General features: G+C 41.2%; 1 protein-coding gene across 1 annotated transcript; it reads left to right on the top strand.

The window, feature by feature from the left end:
- The first annotated feature begins 212 nt into the window (after positions 1-212).
- IFT52 (intraflagellar transport 52) lies at positions 213-21,657 on the top strand. Its single transcript, XM_016219387.2, has 14 exons — positions 213-248; positions 2,913-3,037; positions 3,654-3,741; positions 5,547-5,676; positions 5,969-6,044; positions 7,148-7,219; positions 8,627-8,753; positions 9,842-9,928; positions 11,337-11,405; positions 15,766-15,920; positions 16,764-16,851; positions 17,858-17,966; positions 20,115-20,260; positions 20,995-21,657. Exons 1-14 carry the CDS (start codon positions 228-230, stop codon positions 21,040-21,042), a joined length of 1,341 nt encoding a protein of 446 aa, XP_016074873.2. The 5' UTR covers positions 213-227; the 3' UTR covers positions 21,043-21,657.
- The last annotated feature ends 3,789 nt before the right edge of the window (positions 21,658-25,446 follow it).

Here is a 25,446-nt window from a genome sequence, read left to right as displayed (position 1 = left end):
CCCCCCACCCAAAATAATGGTACAGCCCTAAATTAGCTCCGCCCCCTATCCCCGGCGCTCTGGGCGAACTGGCGTCATCCGTTCTGTCGTCATCACGTGGCTGTCGAAGCACGTCCACGCTCCGGGCCACGCCCAGGTCACGCCTTCCCAGCGTGCCGCCGGGCCTCCGCCGTTGCTAAGCGGCCTTGGATACCTGGCGGCGGGATGTTGGGCGGTGTCAGGTGAAGATGGTGGTCACCGGGCCTCAGGTAAGAAGAGCCGGGGCGCCGGGGCGCCGGGGCGGCCTGGCGGTGGCGAGGGCTTCGCCGAACTGTCCTCGGGCGCTCTGGGCCAGTCTTATGGAAAACAGAGGTCCTCTGGGGTAAAGTTAAGTGGGCCCGGGCATAGGCCTGAATACCCGACCGCGGACTGGGTCCGAGTCTCCATCGCTCCCTGCTCCGCGGATTTTCAGTGGTCCTGCTGAGTACGAAAGAGCGTTGGCCAAGGACCAGTAACATATTAGCCTCATTCCCTTTTCCTAGGAATCGCGCTCTTAGGAATCTGTCCCGCGGCAAAAATAATGGCAAAAGCAGAAATATGTACATTCCAGTAGTCTCTATGATGGCACGGAATTGAAAGATGCCAATGGGGGCAGTGGTTCAGGTCATTATGACATAGCCATGCAATGGATCATGCAACCACCCACCTAATCATGAAGACTTTTCCTGTAGGAAACTGGAGAAAGCAGAATACGATGTTGTGTATACACACAGAAAGCAAGCATGCACAGGGATGGAATGAAACGTGAGAAGATAGCTGTGGTGGTTTCATGGGGGCTTTTTTTGTAACCTGAAAAAATGATTTTAAAGTTAAACTGCAAAAATAAATATGAGACTAGCCAGAAAAATCTAAAAATTAAGAGTAGTGAGGGTGTGTGTGTGTGTGTGTGTAAAAACCAACAAAAACAACAAAAAGTAAGGGGATTAGCTCTCCAGTACCGCCAGAAATAATAACATATTATAAAGCTATAGTAATAGTATGGAACTGAGCAGGAACTTACAGGCAGATAGAATATATAGAATTCAGGATAAGATTCAGATATTTATAGTGACATATAGTCAAGGTGATGTTTTAAATCAGCATTGAGAAGTTGGATTGGTGTCGGGCAGCTTTCTAGTAAAAAAACTATTTTCTGCTAACTAAATTCCAAATGGACCAAAATTTTAATTTAATTTTTTTATTTATTGATTTGAGAGAGAGAAAAACATTGATTTGTTGTTCCACTTATTTATGCATTTATTGGTACCGTCTTGTATGTGCCCTGACCGGAGATCGAACCCACAATCTTGGCATATAGGGAAGATACCTTAATCAACTGAGCTACCTGGCCAGGGCCTCAACATTTAAATTTTTTAAAATGATATGAAAGTACAGGAAGAAAGCATTGTTAGGTGTAGCCATAATCTTAGCATGGCAAAAGTTCTTCTAAATAGGTCATGCAATCCAGAAGCAAGAAAGGAAAAGATTAATACTTTTGACTCTAAAATTTATTTATTTATTTATTTATTTATTTATTTATTTATTTATTTATTTATTTTTAAAATATATCTTTATTGATTTCAGAGAGAGGAAAGGAGAGGGAGAGAGAGATAGAGACATCAATGATGAGAGAGTCATTGATCGGCTGCAGCCCACAACCCGGACATGTGCCCTGACCAGGAATCGAACCCGGATCGCCTGGATCCTAGGTCGCCGCTCAACCGCTGAGCCACGCCCGGCTGGGCTTGACTCTAAAATTTAAAACCCTCTGTTTGGCCTGCAAAATTTCACCAAACCAAACCCAAAAGCTCCCATAAGCTAAGTCTAAAGACAAATTTGTGAAAGTATTTGTGTAATGATTAGTTAGAAAAATATTAAACCCAATAGAAAAATAAGGAGAGTACATAATCAAGAAAATCAGAAGAAATACAAGTGGCCTATATCAACAGTGAAAGATGGCCATCTCACTAATTTTAAAGTGCTAATTAAAACAATAATGGGGGGGTCTATCTTACTAGAAAAGATTAAAAGGATTAGAAATAGGATTGCATTAGTATTAGTGGAAGTAAAAATTACAATTTTTTGGAGGGCAACTTGGAAATAATTTACTTAGCCATTCAACAGGTAGGAATTTATTCTACAAATACGGAAAGTGCACAAAAGCATCATGTTCAAGGATGATTGGTTAAAAAAAATGTTTTTGTTGATTTTAGAGGAAGTGAAAGGGAGAGAGAAACATCTAGAGGCTGCCTCCTGATTGTTATTTGTAACATTGTTTTACTAGCAAAAGTTTTGAAGGAAAAAAAAATGTCAATCTGTATATAACTAGTTAAATTAATTATGGTACATCCATAAAATAGAATACTGTGTTTTAAAAAAGGATCCCTATGTACCAACATGGAAAGATGTGGAAAATACAGGGTTAAGTGAAAGAAGTGTGTTGTAAAATAGTGCATATGATAAGATTCTATTTCATTAATAAAACTATAAGTTAACGTATGTATAAAAATCTAGAAGATTATACCTCGTAGTTAACAGTAGTGAGCAGTAAGGAATCATGGTCTCCCACAGGGGTAGGATGAGGGCAGGGCAGGGCCAAGGAAGTAGGCTGGTGGGAAGGCCAGGGCAAGAGACAGGAGGTCACCAGGGTTGGCCTTAGGTTTCTGCAGCTATGATTATGCATTTCACTCTCAACCTTTGAGAATTGCAGAGATTTCATAGGTAGGTTGCAGCTTTATACCCTTTTTCATTAAATTAGAAGTAGACTATTTTTTCCTTTTCGGGTCTTTCTTTTGGAATATTGTTTATTGTTTTCCTTTCTGAATGATCTTTAAATTGAGCTCCTCCCACCTAGGCAGGGTTCTTTTTCTGATGATCCTTTCTTTTTTCCATAGGTAACCATGGAGAAAGAGCTTCGGAGCACCATTCTTTTCAATGCATACAAAAAGGAAGTATTTACCACCAACAATGGCTATAAATCCATGCAGAAGAGACTTCGGAGCAATTGGAAGATTCAGAGGTAACCCTGTGGATTATTTTCCCTTCCAGATAATAATAGCCTGCTGCTAAAACTGAAAGTCTTTATTTCCTTTTGTAAGCCAGATTGTTTAGGTGGGAGGAACTCAATTTAAGGATCATTCAGAACTAAATAAATTATTAAAGCATCTTTTTTGAAAATTGGCAATTAGCATATTATTAAGTTGTCCCCAAATCACACCCATACAAAGTATTCTAATTATACAACTATTTAAGAGGTTAGAGGCTTTCTCCATATTTTAACTTGGGTTAACACTTCAGTTTAGAGAAAGGAAAAGTGAGAATATTTCTGCTTTTGTAGGTGTGTAGTTTTTCTTAATGGGTAAGGATACAAGCTAATGGTAGAGCTGATTGCATTAGTAGTTGGAAGATTTCTTTATGCTCTAGCATAGTTTAAATTGGCTTATAGGAAGTATTTGAGCAGAGGCCAATCACTCTGGTTCGAGCTTATAGAGGAGATTCTTACTTTGGGAGAGAGGCTAAATCCCTTCATCTCTGGGCCTTTGTGGCCTCTGGTTCCATATAGTGTAGAGGCTAAAATGACTCATAAATTGGTTTAATTATGGATCTAACATTTGCTTTTAAAATCATATTTGTAGCTTAAAAGATGAAATTACATCTGAGAAGTTAATTGGGGTGAAACTGTGGATTACAGCTGGGCCAAGAGAAAAGTTTACTGCAGCTGAGGTAAGAAATATCCATTAAAAAACACACATATATATTCATATATATATATTTTCATAAAGAAGAAATATAATGAGATGGTTAGGAGCAGGGGCTCTGAAATCCTGGTTTAAATTCTTATTTACCACTTACTGTGTTGCCTTCAGGTACTGACTTCATCTCTCTTAATCACTGAGTTGTTGTGATGATTAAATGAGATAATGCACACAAAGTGCCAGACTAATTAAATATTAGCCATACTTCTTTGCCATATTTTTGCTTTGAAAATAGGAAAATTCCATTTTAAATTAAGCTGTTTTTTACTTTATTTCATGTAATAGACAAAGAATGATAAATGTAAAACCCAGAATACAAATAACAAGTGTTGGCAAAGATATAGAGAAATTGGAACCCTTGTGCACTGTTGGTGAAAATGTAAAATGGTGCACCCTCAAACAGTGTGGAAAAAAGTATGCTGGTTCCTCAAAATTAAAAATAGACTTATCATATGATCCAGCAATTGTACTTCTGGATATACGTATATCCAAAAGAATTAAAAGCAGGATCTCAAAGAGTTAGTTACTTTTACACCCGTGTTTATATTACAGTAGCCAAAAGGCAGAAGCAACCCATGTCTACCAGGAGATGAATGGATAAACAAAATATGGTATATACACACAATGATTTATTATTCAGCCTTAAAAAGGAAGGCAAATCTGATAAATGCTACAATGTGAATAAATATTGAGGACGTTATGCTGAGTGAAATAAGCCAGTCACAAAATGACAAATACTGTCTGATTCCATTTATATGATGTATCTAGAGTAGTCAAATCCATAGAAAGAAAGTTAGAATGGTAGTTGTCAGGGGTGGAGGTAGGGTGGGGAGGGAAATGTGGAATTGTTTAATGGATATAGAGTTTTAGTTTTGTGAGATGAAGAGTTCTGTAGATTGGATGCACAACGGTTTGAATATACTTAATACTGCTGAACTGTACACTTAAAATAGTTAAGATGATAAATGTTATGTTATATGTACTTTACCACAATTAAAAAAAACCCAAAAAACCCCACACCACAGCAAGAGCCTTTCTCACAGAGACTTGGAGAAGTGTCTTGGTGCACAGGGAGGGCTGTGGGGAGTAGGGAGGTAAAGGCAGGGTGGGGCCAGTGTGGTTCTTAGGCTAAGGCAGTCCAGGGTCTCCTGTTCTTATACTGGGTGGGGCCATGAGAGGAGGTCCACAGGGGAGCATTTCTGTTGTCTTTTTTTTCTCAGCCTGATTGCAAGGCCACCTCACCTGGGAAGGGCACAGATTCGTAACTGCTTGATCAGGCGAATTGAGAGGAATAGGAATTACCATTGGCATTATGGAGGTGACCAGCTACCCTACCCCGTGAGACCCTGAGGGAGATGTTTGCACAGCTAGTAGTGGCCTGCAAAGGAATACTTTATTACTTGTTGGGCTTTGGCCTAACTCCAATATAGTTTCTCCCCCACTGCCTCCCTTCTCCATCTAGGAAAGACAGAGAGAAGTGACCAGGTCTTTGCCAACAAGCAGCCTCAGGAAAGTGAGAGCATCCACAGAGAGGGTCAGCGACCAATGCCTGGGGATATTTGGCAATGTCTGGAGACATTTTTGGTTGTCAGGAGAGGGTAGGTGCAATTGGCATCTAGTAAGTAGACACCAGGGATGCTGCTGAATGAAGGAGACCAGTGAGCTTCCATTAGCTAATAGTTTTCCACTTTTAGTTTGCTGTCAACTTGGAAAATGTCAATTTAGTTTGAGTATTTGGGGTATATTCATAGATTGTTTTTTTCCTTTGCGTAGTTTGAGGTCCTGAAGAAATACCTTGACGGCGGTGGAGATATCCTTGTGATGCTAGGAGAGGGTGGGGAATCCAGATATGACACCAATATTAACTTTCTCCTAGAAGAATATGGAATCATGGTTAATAATGGTAATTATTATTATTAATTTAATAGAGGCATTAAATTCCTATTTATTATTCATATTTTAGTCCTCTGGGCCTAATAGTACAATGGAAAAATCTCTGGGCTGTGAGGGTACCTGGTCCAGCATTTTGGTCTCGCTGGCAGTCTGAACCTTCTGGGCCTGGGCTGCTTCTGTTTATAAAGTGAAAAGGATTGGAACAGAGTTTCAGGGTTCCTTTCAGGTCAAAGTTTTAAGCGACTATAGTATCAAACTTATTTCTAATCTAAAATGTGCCTTCCTCTCTTTTTGCCTTAAAGATGCTGTGGTTAGAAATGTATATTATAAGTATTTCCATCCTAAAGAAGCTTTAGTTTCCAATGGAGTGTTGAATAGGTAAGCATGTTAAAAGCAGAAATGCCTTTATAAGTGACTCTCATCTTTCCTACATGAATCTTCCCTAATCTGTTCTCACACATTCATTTCACTGGCCCTTCTTTTCTTTTTTCCTTTTGTTTTATTTGATTTTATTGTATCATAATTTATTTACTGTATTACTTCTCACCATCAATTTATATTCCTCTCATCTTTTGAAACCTTACTTCACATTCCCCCTTTTGTCAGTTAGAATACATTCAGTTGCAGGCAACAGAAAACCCTACTCAAATGGAATTAAACACTAAAGAGACTTATTTGATTCATCTAATGAAAGGCCCAGAAATAGGGCAGGTTTTTGATATGGATTAACTGAAAATACATGATGTCTTCAGGGTTCTAATTCCAGATTTCTGCAGTTCTCTTGGGTTTGCTCTCTTGAGTGTATGGGCTGAGTAGTTTTAACATTCTCAGATTCAGCTCCACTTGCCACACCATCTAGGGAAAGAGAGTGTGCCTTGGTCCCTGCATTCCCATCAAGAACAGTCATGACATTTACCCTGTTTTAGCTGGCTAGGCCCACATGCACATCCTGACTTGTTGCTATGGCAGAGGGCATAGAATGTCCTGATGGCATAGCTAGGTCATATTCCCTGAAGCCTGGGATGAAGCCAGTTTTTTCTGATTCACTGGATCCTAAAACATAAATTAGGGGCTTTAGGGAAGTGGGAATTGAGTACATGAGAGGGACAGCATCAGGTACCCTCTGGAAGCTTTTCCCTATATTCAAAATGATTCATTCCACACTTGAACTTGCTACATGCGAGGTATTCTGCTGGCTCTGATAATGCAGAGTCTACAATACTAGACTAGAATGTGGGTTTAATATATGGACCCCTCCCTCAGGACTCAAGAAACAGGAACTGATCCTTATACTTCAGAGTTAACTTTTATAAGTTTTCCAAAACTGGTGTAGGTGTATGGTGGGTGTATACCTTTAGTTATTAAGAATTGTATCTTGAACAGGTCTGCAAAGTCCTTGCATCTAATTTATGCTACTAATGAATAGAGTGTGAAATTCCTAAATTTTTTTGGTTTACTCGATTTTAATATTTTTCTTCAAGGGAGATTAGCCGAGCTGCAGGGAAAGCTGTGCCTGGAATCATTGATGAGGAGAGCAGTGGAAACAATGCCCAGTGAGTATGTTTTCCGAGGCTGCCTGAAGATTATGCCTTTTTCAAAACTGAAGAGTTTTCTTTTTCAAAATGAAGAGCTTTTGGTTACAAAAGTAATTCTCACCAAAACCCCAATTTGAACAATTCAAAATGTATGATTGTCTAACCCCTATGCTGTACACCTGAAACTAATCCAGGATAATATCGAATATAAAAACAGAAAACAGAAGCAGGTATAAAAATGTAGCGTTTTATCAAGGCAGACCCTAAAGGAATTTGAAAAAAAAGTAAGAAAATAACCTTTCTTCTGAAGAAAATAGAAAAAAAGAAAATTTACTGTAAATCTATACCAAAGATAATCTGTCTTATCAGTATATTTAGATTTCTAGATTTTTTTCATATATAAAAAATTTTAACGACTAGATAAAATTGGATTTCTCTGAATTTGTCTAACCTCTTATTATAGAAAATACAGGTAATTTATAATATTTTGCTTTAATGATACCACCTAACATTTATCAAGCACTTGCTATGTGACAGGCATGTATTACCTCATTTAATGCTCACAACCACCGAGGTATGTGCCCTAACCTAGTATTGAACCCTCAACCTCTTGGTGTACAGGACGAGGATCCAATCAACTGAGTCACATGGCCAGGGTGGAAATTAAACACTTAATAGGAGACTCCTCATGCCCTCTCACCCACCCAAATTTCTCACTTTATGCTTTGGTTTTAACATTTCCGTTTTTCTTCATTCTGAGAGTACTTATCTTTGCAGAGCTCCAGCTTTCTTTCAGTAAAACCCTGCCCCTTCTACATAGGTTGGCCTTAACCCAGGATCTGCATCCTACTTTCCCCCCTCCACCCCACACCACTGTCCAAGTCAGACTGATTCACTTGAGATACTTCCAAGTCTTTGTTAGGACAGTGGAGAGTAGAGGAGGAACTCCAAGGCATATCTGTGTAGAAGTGTCCAGTGGGGGCTAGACATATTTTTTCATGTAAGCACTCAATTGGTAACATACTCTTCTAATGATGGACATTCATTCTTAGAGAGAGCACCAGTCAGGCCTGACAGGGAGAGGAAAATGTGTCTCTCTGTGACATCATCATACAGAGCAGGCTCATGTGGAGCTCTAGTTCAGTTTTTAGATGAAGCTCCCTCTTCCTCCCCCTCCATAGGGACTACTTTAGTTCTTCCAGTTACAATCATTTGCACATATGATTGTCAATTGCTAATTTACATTAATATTTCTTAAAAGTGCTTTATTAAACTTGTAGTAAGAATTATACCAATTTTTGTGTTAACCAAAGCTTAGGGGAAATTTTGTTTGATGATGAATTGCTGAAGAAACACCGAAATTGTCTTCAAAAAGTTTTTATTCATTATTTTTAAAAATTGGAATGTTTCTTTAATGTCTTACAGGGCTCTCACCTTTGTATATCCTTTTGGTGCCACATTGAGTGTCATGAAACCAGCAGTGGCTGTTCTGTCCACAGGTTCTGTCTGTTTCCCGCTTAACAGACCCATTCTGGCTTTCTACCACTCCAAGGTATAGCCTTTCTTAGATATGAGTGGTATGTTGTTTTTATTATTGAAATAGTAAAAACTGCTTTACTGTTTCCAGAGGGATTTTAGATATTTTCTCATTGGTCTTCACAACAGTCCTGTATTTCAGTGATCAACATTTTACTTGTGGGGATAATTGATGGAGTTAAGGCCTAAACCTAGCTCTTATTCTAAATCCAAAGCTTGCCACTATAGCATGAGGCTACTTGTATTATGACTTTTTTTTAATTAAAGAAAAATTTTTTTAATCCTTACCTGAGGATGTGTTTATTGATTTTTTTTTTTGAGAGGAAGAGAGAGAGAGAGACATTGATGTGAGAGAGAAACATTGATCAGTTGCCTCCTGTATGTGCCCTGACTGGGGATTGAACCCAAAACCTTGACATATTGGGACGACACTCGGAGCAACTGGGCTACCTGGCCAGGGCAAATGGATTTATTTCTAATTTTTTGTGATTATGATTATGAAATAGTGTATAGAGTTTTTGTGTATTTCCGACTGCTTTGTTGGATATGTTGATAATTTCAGCAACAATGAAATAACCTCACTGAAACCCAACCAACACTGTTTTTAGTCATTTTGTCATATTTATTAATCTAATAGGCAAAAATAATTTATTTTGATTTGTTTACAGTTACTAATATTGACATTTTAAAATTTCTTTTGTGAATTTTTCATGCTCATGGCTTAGTTTTTTGTTTGGATCTTAGTTAACTAAGTCTATTTTTGGTACTTGAAAACGTCTTCAACTCTCTTTGGATTTATCTTTTTCTTTCTTTAAGGTTATGATCTTCATTTATAAGACAACAGTGGGAAAATGCTGTAGAATCAATTCACAGTGTTTTTGTTGAAGTCAAATAGAATATAGAGGTATCTAAAATGAGAAGTAGATTGGAATGTGGTTATTATCATAGTTGGTATTTCTAGACTGTTGAAATCCTGATGAGAATTGGCACTTATTTGTATATAAGACAAGATGTTTTGCAATTCTGATGATGAGTGTTTGGAAACTAGGGTGCATGCAGTGCATTTTGGGATCTGAGTGTCTGATGCTGCTTTGTCATCTGCAGAACCAAGGTGGGAAGCTGGCAGTGCTTGGCTCATGTCACATGTTTAGTGACCAATATTTGGATAAAGAAGAAAACAGCAAAATCATGGTAAGCTTTTCCCTTTCATCACATTAATGAATAACGTGTAAGTATGATTTTCAAGTCATTTCAAAAAATGCCCCATTCATCTATTCATTTAAAACCAGCTGTTCAGAGCCCATTATGTGCCACGCAGGTTGGGTCAGGGATAGTCTCTACTCTGAGACTGTATAATACAATGAGAGTGTGAGAGACTGAGAAGTAAATCCAGAAGGACAAGGCGAATGTTTCTAAACATGCCAACTTAGAGTGGGAGCCGACTTGGGGAAGTGGTTGGGAACAAGCCCAGTCAGGGTCTCATGTACAAAGTTTAGGAGCTTGAACTTTCTGCAGAAAGCCCCGGGGAGCTCTTGTAGGGTGTTGAGCCGCCTTGGGCATAGTCAGGTCTGAGTTTTAGAAAGACCCCTCTGTCAGGCGTATGGAAAATGGAAAGGAGGAGGCAACCTGGAGCCAGTTCCGAGGCTGGTGGAGTCAGCCAGGCAAGAAGGGACAGGACCTGAAGGAAGGTAGTGAAGATGTGAATAAGGGGAGGGTCTGGTGGGGTTATTAATTTATTTTGTTAATCCTCCCCCAGGATATTTTTTCCCTGATGTTTAGAGAGAGTAGGAGGGAGGGAGGGAGGGGGAGAGAGAGAAACACTGATGTGAGAGAGACACATTGATTGGTTGCCTCCTGCACATGCTACAGTTGGGGCTGGGGATTGAACCTGCAACCCAGGTAGTCCCCTTGACCAAGAATCAAACCCGAGACCCTTCAGTTCACAGGCCTGTGCTCTAACTTCTGAGAAGTACTGTCCAGGGCTAGGAGGGGTTATGATAGGACTGTTCACTGATTGAGGTGGGGAATGAGATACAACTGGTTGTCAGAATAGTGTGAAGGAGACCTGTAAAGGGTGACAGACCGTGTGTGCCAAAGCTGTCCATTGATATGATTCCAGTGACTCACTTGCCAGAGGAGGAAGCTCCCACTGAGCTTTTTAATTAATGAACTAAAGTCCTTCAGCCTTGGAGACTTGAGGCCTTCAGGACTCTTTGTGTTGGGAGATGAATTAAGTGCTTGTTTCTGTGAAATCCACGTGAAGTTCCAGTGTCACTAGACACAGTCTGGGGAGATCTAGATGTATTCTCTGTTTTAAGTTCAGACCATCTGAGCACATTAAACGGGGATTGCTTCAGGACTGGGAACATGTTTTAATAAACTCTGGATTGTGGTTGGACAGAATGCCCTAAGATAAATGATAAATTTCTGATAATTTTTATGTGATTTCACAAAGAGGAGGGTGGCTATCTTCATTTGAATCACTGGTTCAGTCTTTTTCCTGTTATCAATTTTTTTTTATTGACTGAACTCTCTGTTCCTGCCTTTGGCTTTCTCAAATAAACAAGTGTCTAATTCTGACTCTTTTTTTTAAATCCAGGATGTTGTTTTCCAGTGGCTTACAACAGAAGACATTCACCTAAACCAGATTGATGCTGAGGATCCAGAGGTAGGAGGTTGTGTATCATCAAAAAGACTTTTAAATGAAAAAAGGATCCACTTCTCAACACCACTTCTAACAGTTCCATCTCTTATTTTATATCTCTTATTTTATATCTCTTATTTTATCTGTAAGGCAGGTGGCAAGAAGTGATACTTTTTGGGGAGATGAAGGCTGTGTTGTAAAAAAAATAATAAATCAGCCCTGGCCAGCAGGAGTGGTTAGAGCATTGGCCCCTGTGAGTTTGATTCCCGGTCAAGGGCACATACCTGGGTTGCAGGTTCAATCTCTACCCCCCGTGGATGTGTCTCTCTCACATTGATGTTCCTCTCCCCTCTCCCCCATCCTTTCCACTCTCTCTGAAAGTCAATGGAAAAAATATCCTCAGGTGAAGATTAACCAAAAAAAAATCAAAAAAAGCTATAATTGTAGAATTTATTGGTGTGGGAGCCTCTATATGTATAGAATAATTGGAATTTTAAAATGTGGTCCTTGGCCCAAACATTCAAAGTCAGTATCTGTACAGAAATACTTCTTTCAGAAATATAAAGGATATAAAATAACTTTTTCATGAAGAAACAAAGATCACTCTAATTGAAGTTTTAAACTATAATTTTGTGGCCTTTGGGAATAACAATCCTAAAGGTACTATAGTAATACTAGCCTCAGGGCCGCTGGTGAACCCAGCACTGGCCTGGGAACCAGTAATCTTCAGCTCCAGTCCTTGGACCTTCAGCAGGTGTTTCTGTCCTTTTTCTCACCCTGGTTTCCCAAAGACACTAATAGCTGTACTGAGTGCCTCAGGGAGACAGCGAGGCTGAGGTCCACAGGCGTAAATTTACCTGTTAAGCTAGAAGGTGTGACAGGTGCTTTGCTATACGGAGTTGTTTATTTTTACCCTCACCCGAGGGTATTTTCTCCATTGCTTTTCACAGAGAGTGGAAGGAGGGGGGGAGGGGAGAGAGACAGAGAGAGAGGGTGATCGAGAAACATCTATGTGAGAGAGACACATCTATTGGTTGCCTCTAGCACCAGCCCCAACTGGGGCTGGGGATCAAGCCTGCAACCGAGGTATGTGCCCTTGGTCAGAATCGAACCCAGGACCCTTCAGTCTGCAGGCTGACACTATAACCCACTGAGCCAAAGAAGCTAGGGCATCTATAAGACATTTTTAAAAGTTTTGTAATTACTGTATATCATATACTTCCACATAAATCATCTTATCTAAGCCTCACAACAGCCCTGGGAGGTAGATGGTGTTAAACTCATTTTATAGATGAAGAAACTAAAATTCTGTAAGATTGCAGTGTGCTCAGATTTCAAGCATGTTTGGAGCCAGGTCTCCTGATTCAGTCCACTCATTCTATAATTGCTTCTCTGTTCCTTAACCTCTAAAATGTCAGGAAAATGATTTCCTGGGTGCATAGCAGGAGGTGGGCAAGAAGGCAGTCAGAAATGGGGCCCCTGATTGCTTCCTTCCTCAGCTGAGGACACGGTGTCCCAGGGGCTAACTTAGGCTAGGAAACAGGAGAACCCCATGTCTAATTACTCCCTTACATGGAAACATTAAGTGTATGGCTAATAGCTTAAATCCCTCCTGAAAAGTGATGTAATCCCCCAAGATAAAAGAATTGGGGTACAGCCAGGAATTCGCTTTTCAGATCTCGCAGGACCCAACTCTGAGTGGATGGATCGTTGGCACTTGCCAACCCTAGTTAGCGTGTCGTGGGTCAAGGGATGTAGCACTGAGAGATGCTGTATCTGTTCCCTTTCTGGGTGGCCACCTTGCTCCTGCTCAGTTTCTGTCACTCCTGTTTTCTAGCTGAGGAAACTGAAGTAAGTAAATTTTTAAGGTCCCTGCTGAATTTAGTACCTGGTCAAGCCATTATTAATACCCACGTCAGCTTGATTCTGGAGCCTGTGCCTTTTCTCTGTTGTTTACACGTGACATTGAGCTGGTTCAGAGGGGATGTGTCCACAGAAAGCCAGAGGAATACCGTGTCATGAAGCCTTCCTCTAAAATTGTGCAGATTAATGTATCTTCCAGGTGTGAGGCCTGGTGAAAACTGTCCTTTGTGTTGTAAGGCTCCAGAAAGTAAAAGGCTGGATCCAGTAGCATTGTAAAGTAAGACATTCTGAAAACCTGAACTTCCTATGATTTCAGATCAAATCTTGTGATCTCCAAATGGGTTTTAAACCCAGGCAGTGTAGCTCAGTTTCAAATATTTAATCAAATAAAGTGGTAGCTCGATAAAGAGTTGAAGGAATTTGCATAACAAGTTTTAACCTCAAAATCTGCTAGGAAGTCATGAAAACCAGTGGTCTGGGGAGCACTCTTGTTTCTGTCTGGACACTTAAGGCCTTCATGGTTCTCTGAACTAGGAGTTTGTAGCATGCCTCTGTGCAGAGACGAGAATCAGCCTTTGAACCTTTGGGATTGTTGGGCGCATTGTTAATCTCTGTGCTGTGTTTTGGGTGTATGTCCTGGCATAGTCATGCCATTGCTATCGCTCTCATCTTCAACCCACTGTCATCACGTTAGAGCAGGGGTGGGGAATGTCTGGCCCACTGGCCATATATGGCCTGTGAAATCATTTGGTCTGGCCCTGCCAAGGCAACCGCAAGTGGGACTCGAAATTCAAATAAATCTAGGAGCTTTATTCATAGCTAATTTTTAAGTTGATAATTTTGTATGGCCCGTGGATGATGTTATAAATATCCCAATGTTCCTTGGCAGAAAAAAGGTTCCCCACTCCTGCATTAGAGGGTTGAGGCTTCTAAAATAGCCCAGTGTTATGGGGAAGAGCAGTTATATGTATGCTTCTCCCTTGTTTCTTATCTACAAAAAAAGTTGAGGACTGGGGGAGTTTTAGACCCTTAGGATATAGTAAAAAAGTGAGTCTGCTTGTCTTGTCTTATTTCTGTAATGCTTAGGTGTGTCTCCTCACGTGCTGGCCCTAGAGAATGTAGGACAGTATGTTGCAGGTGATTTCAGAGGACCAATTTTCAAACTATTACAAAGTTGGCCTTGTTAGAATCAAGGCTAAATGCAGCTCAAAGGGCAATTAGGAATAGTTCTTGTTGTTAGCATTCATTTATTTAAATTTAAATTAATGTTTGAATAGGTAATGCATTCACATAGTTTGGAATTCAAAAGCATATACAATAGTCTTCTTTGCTTTGTTCCCCTCCCCAGTGACAGCAACCTTAGCAGTTTCTCATATGTGTGTATACACTGTCCAGCACCTTGCTTTTTAAAATTACCAATATGGCTCTAGCCGGTTTTGCTCAGTGGTTAGAGCATTGGCCCATGGACTAAAAGGTCCTGGGTTCAGTTCCAGCCAAGGGCTCGATCCCTGGCCCTAGTCAGGGCGCGTGGTGCAGGAGGCAACTAGTTGATGGGTCTCTTTCACAACGATGTTTGTTTCTTTCTCTCTCTCTCTCTCTCTCTTTCTCTCTCTCTCTCTCTCTCTTCCCCCCCCTCCACTTTCTCTGAAAAGCAATGGAAAAAATATCCTCAGGTGAGGATTAAAAAGAAAGAAGCAATAAATAAATAAAATTACCAATATGTCTTGGAGATGTTTCTGTATTTACTCACTCATAAAGAGATTTTGTTCTGTTTTTTTAAGACTGTGTTTTCCATTGTTTGTAGTATATTTAGCCAATCTCCTATTGATGGACATTTAAGATTTCCTGGTCTTTTACTGTTACCAACACACAGCGTGTGTCATCATTAAGCATGTCCTTGGCTAGGGGTGAGAAGGGCTGGGTCTAGTGTCCACAGGGAGGCATTGTCTGTACTGGGGTCATAGGGGAAAGAAACAGGAGAGAAAGCAGAGTGTATGGCCCAGATGCTGGTAGGTGAGTAGATGTAGTGGAAGCATGTGGACTTTCTTTTGTGATTGCCGGTTTTCTCACTGAAATAGAAAATAAGGTCATTAGCTAAAATTAGGAAAGAAAAAATTGCTTTAGATGGTTGAAGTGACAAAAGGAAAGTGTAGGAGAATGGGAAAGTGATGGACTAGGGGAATATTATTGATTGCTGAGCACTCAAGGTCAGCAATTGTAAAATTAACAGCAGACCAGTCAGCATGGTGGTGTGTTTCTCCAGCTGTGTCCAGTGTTGTGAATGAATACCAGCATGAGTAATTGGAAAGTTGGATTTAGCCAGCATTAGGGTTGAGCCAAGTGATTTGTTTCTTGTTCCACATAAAGTGGCTTATTTAAGGTGGTTGTCAGTGATCGTGAATAGTGAAATCTCTTGGCAAGAGATTATAAATATTGAAGATTTAGACCTGAGACATTGGAGACTTGACAGATTAAATTCTTGTTTCTACCCTGCTGAAAGGAACTCTCTTGTGGCTTTCAGATTTCCGACTACATGATGCTGCCCGACACAGCCACTCTGTCAGAGCGGCTTCGAGTGTGTCTCCAGGAGGGCGATGAGAACCCGAGGGACTTCACCACCCTCTTTGACCTGTCCATTTACCAGCTGGATGTCACCTCCCTCTCCAAGGTCATCAAGTCAGTACCTGTGGCTCTCTGAGCTGCACTGCACTCCATTCTGAGTGTTTGGTTTGAAAACATGACCATGCTGCTCTGTGAAAATGCCTAGCACCCTTCTTCCTGTTGTCCTCTGCCTGGGACAGTTTGAAAGTACTGCAGGACTTCACCCTCTGGAGAGAGAGGAAGGGAGAGGGAGAGAGGGTGGGAGTGAGAGAGAGAGAGAAAGAGAGAAAGAAAAACGTGGATGTGAGAGAACATCAATCAATTGCCTCCCAGGGACTGAACCCAAAACCTGGGCATGTGCCTTGACCAGGAATCAAAGTGGTGATCTGGTGCACAGGACAATGCTCAACCAAGTGAGCCACACCGGCCAGGGTCCTTGATCTCTTTTTTTTCACTGTTGCTATTCTCCTGGTGACTAAAATTACCTGCTACATAGTACACATTCAGTAAATATTTGTTGAGTGAATCAGCACACAGATTTGGATGTCATGTAGATCTGCTCAGTTACCAGAAGCAGACTTCAGATTTGACTCGTTTCTTGATGATAAGAACAAATACGGAAACAGTGAGTTAAAAGAATCAGTGTTCATTGGGTAACAATAAAAAGCCTATTTAGGAGAAGCCTGATATGAACCTTGAACTTTCCCTTTCAGTTCTCAATGAAATCATACTCTGTGATGCAGTAGAGAGGATTCACGGAAGGATTATTACATTACGTTTAAGAACACACTTTGTGTTTTTTTCTGCAGAAGTGCTGAACCGCCTGATTTGGTGGAGAAGAGCAGTGTGATCAGTTAGATGTTCTTTGCACAGTGTCTCTCATCTTGATCCCTGTGTTTCTGTCTTATATTAACACAGGGCTTATGAACAGCTCAATGTGAAACATGAACCTCTCCAGCTCATCCAACCTCAGTTTGAGACGCCGCTGCCTGCCCTTCAGCCGGCGGTGAGTAGGTGTGCCTGGGGGATCCCACTGCAGAACCCCGCTATATGGCCTTCCCTTGCCAGCTGGGCCTCTCCTGTGGATCCTTCCATATGCCATTTGTGCCATTCCTCATGGAGGCTCATTTCTCTGGCTCTAACCATGCACAGAAACCAAACCTACTAGCATTTTACAGGGACTTTCATTTGGTGTAGTTCCCAACTGCAAAATCAAGGCTATGGATGTTTTTTGGTGATAAACATTTCCCATCTTGTGGGGTTGGAGGGCGTATGTGAGAATTTCTAGGTAAACAGGAGGAAAAGTGTTGTGCTGCGGCTTTCTAGGCAACAGGCACTGAGATTCACAACACAGTTTTAACAGCCCAGCTCATAGTCATGTGTATATAAGTGATTTTCCAACATTCTAGTCCAGCATTTACTCAACTTGTCTTCATAATTGACTTATTCCATCACATTCTGGAATACTCTGAGCCATTTGGCTTCATCTTGGTAGCTTGAAATTGGCCATGTGGAAGTATTTACATCACAGAAAGTCACAAATGCTGTAGATCAGGCCTTTTGTTTTGAGAGCTGATAAACATTTATCAGCACACCACTGGTTCATACCTGTGAATTTTGGCTCCAAGTTTAGCACTTTCTGCACTAATTTATATCTGCTTCCCCAGTTTTTGTCCCTAAAGAACTCATAATTAAATGAGAAATAAGTTGTACAAATCAAATGTTCACCCAGATAAGCCTAATAAGCCTTAAGCTTTGTGTTCTTGCAGGAGTCATTGGGGGCTGGTACGTCAGCTTGGTCATTTTAGTGGTGTAGTTAGAGCTGGCTCTGCTTGGTTGTTTACAATGGGCTAGTCAGCTTGCTTGATATAGTCTGATGGGTGAGGGCAGGAGGAGGTGATGGATAGTCTATCCCAGGGAAGGGCTGAGTTGGCCTCTCGTTTCCCTTACGTCTCATCACTGTCAGGTTGGCTTTGGATATACTCTTTCACGACAGACCTTATTTCTTTCAGGTTTTCCCTCCCAGTTTCAGGGAATTGCCACCTCCTCCGTTGGAGCTGTTTGACCTGGATGAGACGTTCTCCTCTGAGAAGGCACGGCTTGCACAGATTACCAATAAGTGTAAGTTTAGCCAAATTTTTGTCTGTCTTCTTTTGTGAGTTTTACTTAATTGTGAACTTCTGAGATAAGCCATGAGAGAAAGCTTAACATTTATTTAGGAAGAACAAAACATGAACTGGAGTATAATTTATAGTTTTTGTTTATTTCAGGTAAAGGATGTTAATTCTCTCTAGGCCAGTTAGCTCAGTGAGTTAGAACATGGTGCTGAGCAGAAGCCAAAGTCTCAGTTGTAATCCCTGTAGGTCCTTAGTTTTGACCTATCCAGTGACCACAGAATGAATTCTGAGCCTGGCTGCCACAGCAGATCTAGGTCACAGTCATAGGAGCAGTTAAATAGGAAAATGCAGTCAAGGCCAAAAGAATTATGGAGACTTCAAACTGGATCCTTCAAAGGGATCCTAGAGAGAGTCAAGCATGTTCACTTTACATGTGGATGAGGAAATGAAGCCCCAGGCCACACAGCTGCATGGAGTGGTACTCCGGACTCTTGGTCCAGTGCTCCCTGACATACACTGCCTTCAGCACAGCAAATGGGCCTGCACACATATGCTGAGAGGCATAAACTTAACCATTTTGAGACAGAGACCCCACTCCTGGGAATCTAAGGAGATAAATGAAGGTACACAGATGACTACATTATTTACTTAAAAAATAAAATACAGCCCAGCTGGCATGGCTCAGCAGTTGAGCATCAACCTATGTTCCAGGAGATCATGGTTTGATTCCTGGTCAGGGCACATGCTCAGTAGGGGGCTTGCAGGAGGCAGCCAATCAATGACTCTCTCACATCATTGATATTTCTCTCTCTCCCTCTCCCTTTCTCTCTCTGAAATGAATAAAGACATATTAAAAAAATAAAATACAATTGGGAACGACTTCAGTGTTCACTAGCAGGGGAATGGTAATAAATTGCGCTACATTCAATAGATGGGACAACATGCAATCATTATAAAAGAGGTTTACAAAGGGCAGGGAGTGACACTGATAGAATTTAAGTGAGAATCCTAAATGAAGAATGCAAGATAGAAAACTGCACATCCAGTTGGATCCCAGCTATGTCAACACCTGTATGTCCCCAGAGGCCAGAAAGGAGTATGCAAAAATGAAAATCGTTCCATGTAAAACACCTTTACTGCAGCTCTGTTCTGTGCCAGGCACTGTGGTAGGTGCTGGGCAATCAAAAATTAGCAAGACATAGTGGTTAGTCCAGTAGTAATAATAGACCAGTAATAATGATGTGACCCAGCATTTCCAATTCTAGCAATTTATCCTACAGAAATCCTTGAAATGCAAAACAAAAAAGATACAGCATTCAAAAAACTGGCAACAGTCTAACGGTCCATCAGTAGGGGGATTAGTTAAAAAATACAAAATAAAGTAGAATATTATACATCTGTTAAGAGAAAGATGTAAGCTTTGACATGGAATGTCCAAATGTACATGGTTAAATGATGACGGCAACTGACAGAACTATTATAGTTTGATCCCATTTTTACATATGTAAATATATAGGCATAATGTGGCAGTAATTACCCTAGATAGTATTGGTGGGGACAGAGGTAGTACGAGAGCTATATGGTTTGAGTATTTTAATTTAAAAAATTACATTTCAGTCATAACATTTAAAAAGGCAAGTCAGGGGGGAAAAAGAAATTACAGTGTAAGAAGGGCAGTAATAGCTGTCCATCATGAATATGGGGCTGCTGGGGATGGCTTCACAGAGATACGCTGTTGATGGAATGATGGATGATTTTTTCTTTAATTTCTTTTTATAATATTGCTATAATAAATGCTATTTAAAATACCCATGTGCCCTTCTCATAATGGTCCTTGCTACATACAGAGAATGGTAATTTGATTTCCTACTGGTTGCTGTTCTTTGTAATGTAGGAATGCTGGATCTGGGAATAGGAGAGCCAGGGCCAGTCCAGCTTTATTCTAATTCGGAGTGTCACACTTTTGTCCTAACTTATAAAACCAACACGTCAGAGACCATGACAGTGTGTCCTGTGGTGACATTACCCAAGGAGGAGGTGAATGATCTTGAGAGTTGCAGGAATCTGACAAGGGGTACTTAAATCATAATAAGTTTGTACTTGGGAAAGGGCAGAAGGTAAGGGTTACTCTAACTGTCCCAACTGTGCTTAGGTACTGAAGAAGACCTGGAATTCTATGTCAGGAAGTGTGGTGACATTCTTGGAGTAACCAATAAACTACCAAAGGACCAACAAGATGCCAAACATATTCTTGAGCACATCTTCTTCCAAGTGGTGGAGTTCAAGAAGTTGAACCAGGTACAGAGTCTAGAAGGCCTACTTGTGTGGGAGCCCTTCGAGTGATGGTATCATCCATAAACTGAGTTTTATGCCATTCATTCATTCTGCAAGTATTTATTAAGTAACTACTAAGTGAACATAACAACCCCTGCACTTATAGAACTTATATTCTAGCTGAAGGAGATAGTAAACAATAACTATAATATATAAGTAAATCACATAGTATGCTAGATAAGTGCTGTGGTATAAAAAAGAAAGCAGAGCAGGGTAAGGGGATTAGTGTGCTGAACATGGCAGTATTACATAGGGTGGTTGGGGTAGGCCTCACTACAACACTAATACTGGCACAAAGACATGAAAGTGTTGAAGAATTTAGCCACACAGAAAGCTGGGGGATGAGTGTCCCAGGCAGAGGGAAGACCTGTGCCAAGCCCCTAAGGCTGGTCTTTGCCTGGCAGGTGTGAGGAACAATGATGCCAGTGTGGCTAGAGAGAACTGAGCAAAGGATAGAGCAGCACTTCATGTTAGAAACCACCTTTCTCCGGACTAAGGACCAACAACTCATCATGGTGGATGATAAGCAGTGGTCAAAAGCCGTCCTGGTAGTGAAAACTTGACACTTGGGCTTACAGCCAGAGATTACCTATGTGTCCCAATTAATGATGTTTCAGAATCTCTAATCAAAGAACACTGAAGATCACATTTTAGACTTTGCATTGAAATACTAAAATATATCTTATTCTCTCACCCAGGAACATGACATTGATACAAGTGAAACTGCATTCCAGGACAATTTCTGAGGACGTGCCTCTTGAAGCATTTTCTGCCTTTCGATTTGTAAACTTTTTCAGTTGTTCCTTCACGCCTTCAAAACTGTCTATCTACTCCTTCTATGAGCTCTGGAAGGTTTGTGCATCTTCTGTAGTACCCAGATAGGTATAACATTTTTAACTTAGAAGATGCTTATGTAAGATACATTCCATTTTTTAAATTAAATCTGATTGAATCTGTACTTTTATGATTTATGAAACAGTCTTTCACTGAAGGCTTTTCTTTCAGCTCCAGGCCTGGATTTGATTCTGTCTTTTTTTTATTGATTTTTTTTTTTTAGAAAGAAAGGGAGAGAGAGAATCAGCAGTGTGGGAGAGAAATGTCCATCAGCTGCCTCCTGCAGGCACCCTGACCAGGGACCAAGCCAGCAACCTGGGCATGTGCCCTGACCGGGAATCGAACTGGTGACCTTTCAGTGCACAGGATGACTCTCAACCAACTAAGCCACACTGGTCTGGGCGGATTTGAGTCTCTTTTATTAAAGGCATAGATAACTTGAACTTGTGAATACTCTACAGCTCAGACCAGTTCAGGAGTCTGCTCCACTGCACCTACTGAAAAAAATAAAATACCTTCTTTACATATATCATTCACTCCTTCATCTACCAGCTGCCCAAAAGACACAACTATTTGGAGGCTATTGTCTCCACCCACATTTGTCTCCCTCTGAGCTCCTGAAGTACTCAACTCCATCATCATTTGGGGTTATAATGCAAGGCAAAATGTCACTGTCCCAAGGACAATGGGAGAGACTATCCCTGCTTGAATGGGGCAGCTTGATGTGGAAATGCATGGTAGTGTGCTGGATATGCTGGGAACTTGGGTAACCCTGAGAGCCAGAGAGAAGATTGCAGAGCCACTGCCAGTGTGTAAGAGATGTGCAATGGGAATGGTTTAGGTAGGCTTTATAAAGATGGAACTGTGGAAGAAAGGCCATTTAGGGCGAAAGTGTGATATATTCCCTAGAAGAAGTAATGAGGATGTGGACTATGGTGCTGTTATAGGAAAGGTAGCAGTTTGAAATAGATTTGGTCTGGGAGTTGAAAGTCAGATTGGCAAGATTTTGATCCTGACAGCTTGGTGGTGGAGGTTTTAGAAGTTGGGGATTCTGAAGGGTGAACTGTTTTGAGCATAAGAATCCAATTGAGGTGATAATTAATGAGTGAAAATAACCAGTAAATAGCTGGAAATCCCTGAGGCTTAGAAAAGATGTAGAGTCTCAAGATCTGAGTTGTTTACATGGAGTTGATAATTGAAGCCATGAGATTAGGCTGTCAAGGAGTTAATATTTTTGAAAATTTAACAACCTTGGGAAGAAAGGCTCAAGTCACATTCTGAATTTCAAGTAATTCATTCATGTTCAAGCCCTGTTTAGGCTTCCATTATCACACTGCAACCCTAGTGCAGGTCTTTCAGAGTAGCCAAGCCAGAGCAGAGAGCTGGGGAAGAGAGAGGCCCCTTTGCTCAGAGGGCACAATCTGGGAATCAGCTGAGAGACAAGCCGCTATAGAACAACGGGAGTGTTGTGGCAATGTAATATTTACAAATGCATTAAAAAATGTACTCAACAATTGTCTCCCAACTCATATGCTTCTCTTATACTGTGAGTTTGATGCTCTTGCCATCAAGAGGTGAGGTCTTATGTTCCTTCCCTCTTAATCTGGTACTATGGTGGAAGTGACACACACTGACTTCTGAGACTAGGTCTTAAAAGGCTGTATAGCTTCTGCCTGGTTCTTTTGGGACATTCACCTTTAGAGCCACCAGCCTCCATGCAAGAAGTATGAGGCCACCTGGGTTATCTAAAACATGTACCAAGGAACTTTTTGGATCTATCTGAATCTAATCCAAAACATCACTTTCCAAAGGGGACACAGAGGCCTAGGGAGGCCAGGGGGAAAGGAGCACTGACAGCCTCCCTACTAACCTGGAGCTTCTTCCACCACTTCTAACGAGAAGGTGCCTTGGAGGGGCAAGGCCTGTCCAGCATGGGTCAGCTGGCTTTTTTTCCTTCATCTATGTGTGACTTGTGGCAAGGGCGCATGTTTCCCCCCAGCTTCTTATGAAAAAATTGAAACATACAGAAAAGTGGAAATAGTACAAAAAACACCAGTACACACCACCTAGTTTCAAAAATTAACATACTGCCATGTATGCTTTATGCACATAAATTTTTACTGAACATTTGAAATTAAATTTCAGATATTATAATACTTTACCCCTTAGTATACTTTAGTATATAACTACAATATACCATTATCACATTTAACATTTAATGCTTATTGAAATGTCTCCCAATTGTTCCCAAAATGTGTTTTATGGATGTTTTTTCAAGCCAGGATCCAGTCATAGTTCACACATTGGATTTGATCGTCTCTTTAGTCCCTTTAAATCCAAAACACTGTCTCCCTACATCTTTTTTTTTTTAATGATACTTTTTTAAAAATTGGTTTTAGAGAGCGAGGAGAGGAGAGAATGACAGAGAGAAACATTGGTTTGTGTTCCACTTATTTATGCATTCATTGGTTGCATTCATATGTGCCCTGACCCTGGATCAAACCCGAGACCTTGGTGTATCCAGATGATGTTCTGACTAACTGAGCTACCCAGCCAGGGCCAACAGTGACTTTTTGATGAGACTAAATTAGGTGTCCCACATTCTGTATTTATCTGATAGTTTCATCATGGTGTCTATTATGCCTTTCTTTTATTTCTTGCAAACTGGAAGTTTAAAGGCTTGACTGAAAAGAGAAAATAAAAAAATAAAGGCTTGGCTAGTTTTGAGTTAAACATTTTTAGCAAGACTATTTCATAGGTGATACTGTATATAATGTCAGCTTAGACCTCTATTAGTGAAATTAAGTTTAATCAACTGGTTAAGGTAATAAGCAGGGGTGTTTTTAAATTCAGACATGAACTATAAGAATGCCCTTTTATCCCAGTTGCTGTTCCACTATGTGTATGAACTTTTTCTGGCACATAAGCCACTTTAGATGAAAAAGTTAAGTGACTTCAACAAGTGTTTCAACTTTATTCTTTAAAAAAACACAAACCACCACAAACAACAAAACGTGATAGCACCAGTCCTAGCAGGTAACAGCAAAAAAATAACTGCTGGAGATTTTATTTGTTGAACTCAAATACCTCTCTGATCAGAGAAACATTAGAGCCAAGAAGGGGAGATAACACGACAAAGGGGAGATACCTGTAGGTGACAAAACATCTTTCCCCATGAGCAAGGAGGAGAATTTGTGGTATCTAATGATTCATAGATCTATGGCTTTTCCTAAGTTACTTTTTATTTATAAAACCAAATATAAGTTTTTAAACTCTGTTCCGTAAAGGGTCCTGGTATGCATGCCTTGATGAAATTTAAAACTTTTTTAAAATAAAGCTTAGGTAACAGCTAGAAACGGAACTAAAGGATGAAGAGAGAATTTCACTCTCTTCAGGCATTCAGTTCCCTTTTCTCCAACCCACGTTATCAACTTCTTCCGCTGCCTTTAAGACAGTAATACCATGCACTTATTAAAAGAAGTTTCTGGCTTACACCAGATTTTAACATGAAGCCCACTAACGTTTCATCCTAGGGCTGCTGCAGCCCACAAACTAATCGAGGAGAGAAAATAACCTCGTAAGAACGACAAACGGTGACAAACCGCGCGAAGGAAACCTGCGGTGTCAGGAGCTTGCCTAGGCCTGCTGACTCACGGGGAGTCGTCCGGGGCGGCTCGAGGCAGAATGGGGTCCACAGGGCCAGAGGCGACTGCAGGCCGCGAAGTCCCGGGACGGCCATAGTGTCAGAGGCCGGCGATGGGCCCGCGCTGCTCCCTCTCACCCCCGCGGCCTTTCTTTCTCTGCACGACCCCAAACGACAGGCGTCAGGGCAGGCCTCCCAGTGACCACGGCTCCGCGGGTGCGGGGCGGGCGGGATTCGCCGGCGAGACGGCGGCCCGGGGAAGTGCGCCGGAACTGAGGCTCCAAGCGGGACCGAGCGCCCGCGCTCCCTGGTGACGTCAGGCGGCGAGACTCCCGTGATGCCTCGCGGGGCGCCCGAGTTGGAGCGCGCGTCTGTAGCGGACGCTTTGCGAGCGGGTGTGGGACCCGCTGTCGGACCCGCCTGGGTCCCTCGAGGCAGGTCCTGCTGCGCCCGTCCGCGCGGCAGTGGGCGGCTGATAATTCATCTGAGTGTGTGCTGTGTGCAAAGCAGCTACTGGCCCTCAGGACAAGCATGCGAGCAGAACTGTCACAATAATAAGCTGGAGAGTAAAAACAAACAACTAAAAGTAATAATATGTGCCAGGGATTGTTTTTAGTGGTTTACACATATTTAATCCTACAACCACCCTACAAAGTACTTAACAGTGTAGTGG

Source organism: Miniopterus natalensis, chromosome 7 (genome assembly GCF_054644295.1).
Source record: "Miniopterus natalensis isolate mMinNat1 chromosome 7, mMinNat1.hap1, whole genome shotgun sequence".
Taxonomy (NCBI): Eukaryota; Metazoa; Chordata; class Mammalia; order Chiroptera; family Miniopteridae; genus Miniopterus; species Miniopterus natalensis.
This window is presented reverse-complemented; position numbering and strand designations above follow the sequence as displayed.

Coding starts and splice junctions, on each gene's coding strand:
- IFT52 (XM_016219387.2), top strand. CDS start 228: ATGGTGGTCACCGGGCCTCAG. Junction 17,967..20,114: donor TGCACAGATTACCAATAAGT/GTAAGTTTAGCC, acceptor AACTGTGCTTAG/GTACTGAAGAAGACCTGGAA. Junction 20,261..20,994: donor AGTTCAAGAAGTTGAACCAG/GTACAGAGTCTA, acceptor TCTCTCACCCAG/GAACATGACATTGATACAAG.